This window comes from Bufo bufo, chromosome 3 (assembly GCF_905171765.1).
Source record: "Bufo bufo chromosome 3, aBufBuf1.1, whole genome shotgun sequence".
Classification (NCBI taxonomy): Eukaryota; Metazoa; Chordata; class Amphibia; order Anura; family Bufonidae; genus Bufo; species Bufo bufo.
In genome coordinates this window covers 699,931,606-699,933,433 of record NC_053391.1, presented here as the reverse complement: position 1 = coordinate 699,933,433, position 1,828 = coordinate 699,931,606, and the positions used below count along the sequence as shown (strand labels likewise).

The window sequence follows — 1,828 nt, the reverse complement described above, 5'->3', positions numbered from 1 at the left end:
ATCATTTCAAATTAGTTTCTTGAACATGACAATGAGTTCACTGTACTAAAATGGCCCCACAGTCACCAGATCTCAACCCAATAGAGCATCTTTGGGATGTGGTGGAACGGGAGCTTCGTGCCCTGGATGTGCATCCCTCAAATCTCCATCAACTGCAAGATGCTATCTTATCAATATGGGCCAACATTTCTAAAGAATGCTATCAGCACCTTGTGGAATCAATGCCACGTAGAATTAAGGCAGTTCTGAAGGCAAAAGGGGGTCCAACACCGTATTAGTATGGTGTTCCTAATAATTCTTTAGTTGAGTGTATATCACTATATTCTAAATATTCACAAATTTTCGAAGTACCTATATTCGTGATAAAAATTCACAATTCGAATATTCGTGATCAACACTAATAGCCACTGGTCGAACAAACATGTGGCCAATAATGATCTAATGTGTATGACCAGCCCTACAGTAAAGAACCATTCACAGCTGGTAATTGCACCTGACTTACTGTCAGTGATAGACCTGACATAGAACTTGTGTCTCTTCTCCTGACAGGTGGCTGGTTCTTCTGAACGCCCTGACTGCGATGGCTGATGCTATGAACAGCTCTATGGTCCATTATTCTCATCATGAATTCATCCTGTTGGGATTTCCCGGCTTCCGTGAATCTCAACGCCTCTTGTTCATCCCATTTTTTCTCATCTATGTTGTGATCTTGGTCGCCAACATCATCATCATCCATACGGTGCGGATGGAAAGCTCCCTGCATGCTCCTATGTATATTCTCATCTCCTTGTTGAGTGCCGTGAACATCTGCGGCACGACTACCATAGTTCCAAAGATGCTCCTCAGTTTCCTCTTCCATCAGAATCACATTTCGCTGGTTGGATGTTTGACTCAAATGTTCTTCATTTACTTCATCATCCTGCTGGACTGCAATATCCTGCTGATGATGGCCCTGGATCGATATATTGCGATCTGTAAACCACTGCATTATTCTAACATAATGACCAAGCACAACTTGCTCTTCCTGACCATGGCAGCACTGGTACGCAGCGTGTCCTTTGTATGTCCTGTCATCTACCTCGCTTCCCGGATAGACTTCTGCAACTCAAATATCATTCACCATTTTGCTTGTGAGCACATGGCACTGCTAAGCTTGGCTTGTGGTAACATCACCAAAAATAAACTGGTGGGGTTGATCCTGAGGGTCTTCTCTATTATATTCGACATGAGCTTCCTCTCCACCTCCTATGGCAGTATCATGAGGGCAGCGTTGACCATTTCCACCGGTGCTCTGAAGCACAAGTCCCTACACACATGTGGGACACACATCCTTGTCATCCTGATCGTCTACTTCTTCAGTCTGTCATCATCCATTGTCTACAGGGTGTCTCATTCAGTGTCTCAAGATACACACAATCTTCTGTCTGCCATCTATCTACTCATTCCTGCCCTGATCAATCCAATTATTTATGGTCTAAGGACCACAGAGATCAGACATCGTGTATTGAAACTGTTCAGCCAGAAAATCATATTTATCAACCAGGTAAAAACTGTGTGTTAAGATTGGACATACAGGAGAAATTTGATGGTTATTGTCTAAAAGTTTTTTGATTTTTTATAAAAATCAGTAATTCATGTCCTAGATTTTTTTGGAAAAGGAGGCCAAGAGTCTTCTCCATTGTGTTTGACAAAGCCTTCCTATGGGAGCATTAGAGAAGCACTGTCTATCATCATAAGACCTTGGACACACATCTATGTATGCATGGGTTGGATAAACTAAAAGGATAAGATTGATGAGGTCAATGATTGGTCAATGTGTGAGAAGCTG

General features: G+C 42.3%; 1 protein-coding gene across 1 annotated transcript; it reads left to right on the top strand.

Moving 5' to 3' along the window:
• The first annotated feature begins 580 nt into the window (after positions 1–580).
• Positions 581–1,561, top strand: LOC120994102 (olfactory receptor 52K1-like). Its single transcript, XM_040422560.1, has one exon. It carries the CDS (start codon positions 581–583, stop codon positions 1,559–1,561), a length of 981 nt encoding a protein of 326 aa, XP_040278494.1.
• Positions 1,562–1,828: the final 267 nt, after the last annotated feature.

Bases quoted from the DNA above. Each gene is read 5' to 3' on its own strand.
- LOC120994102 (XM_040422560.1), top strand. From the start codon at position 581: ATGGCTGATGCTATGAACAGCTCTATGGTCCATTATTCTCATCATGAA.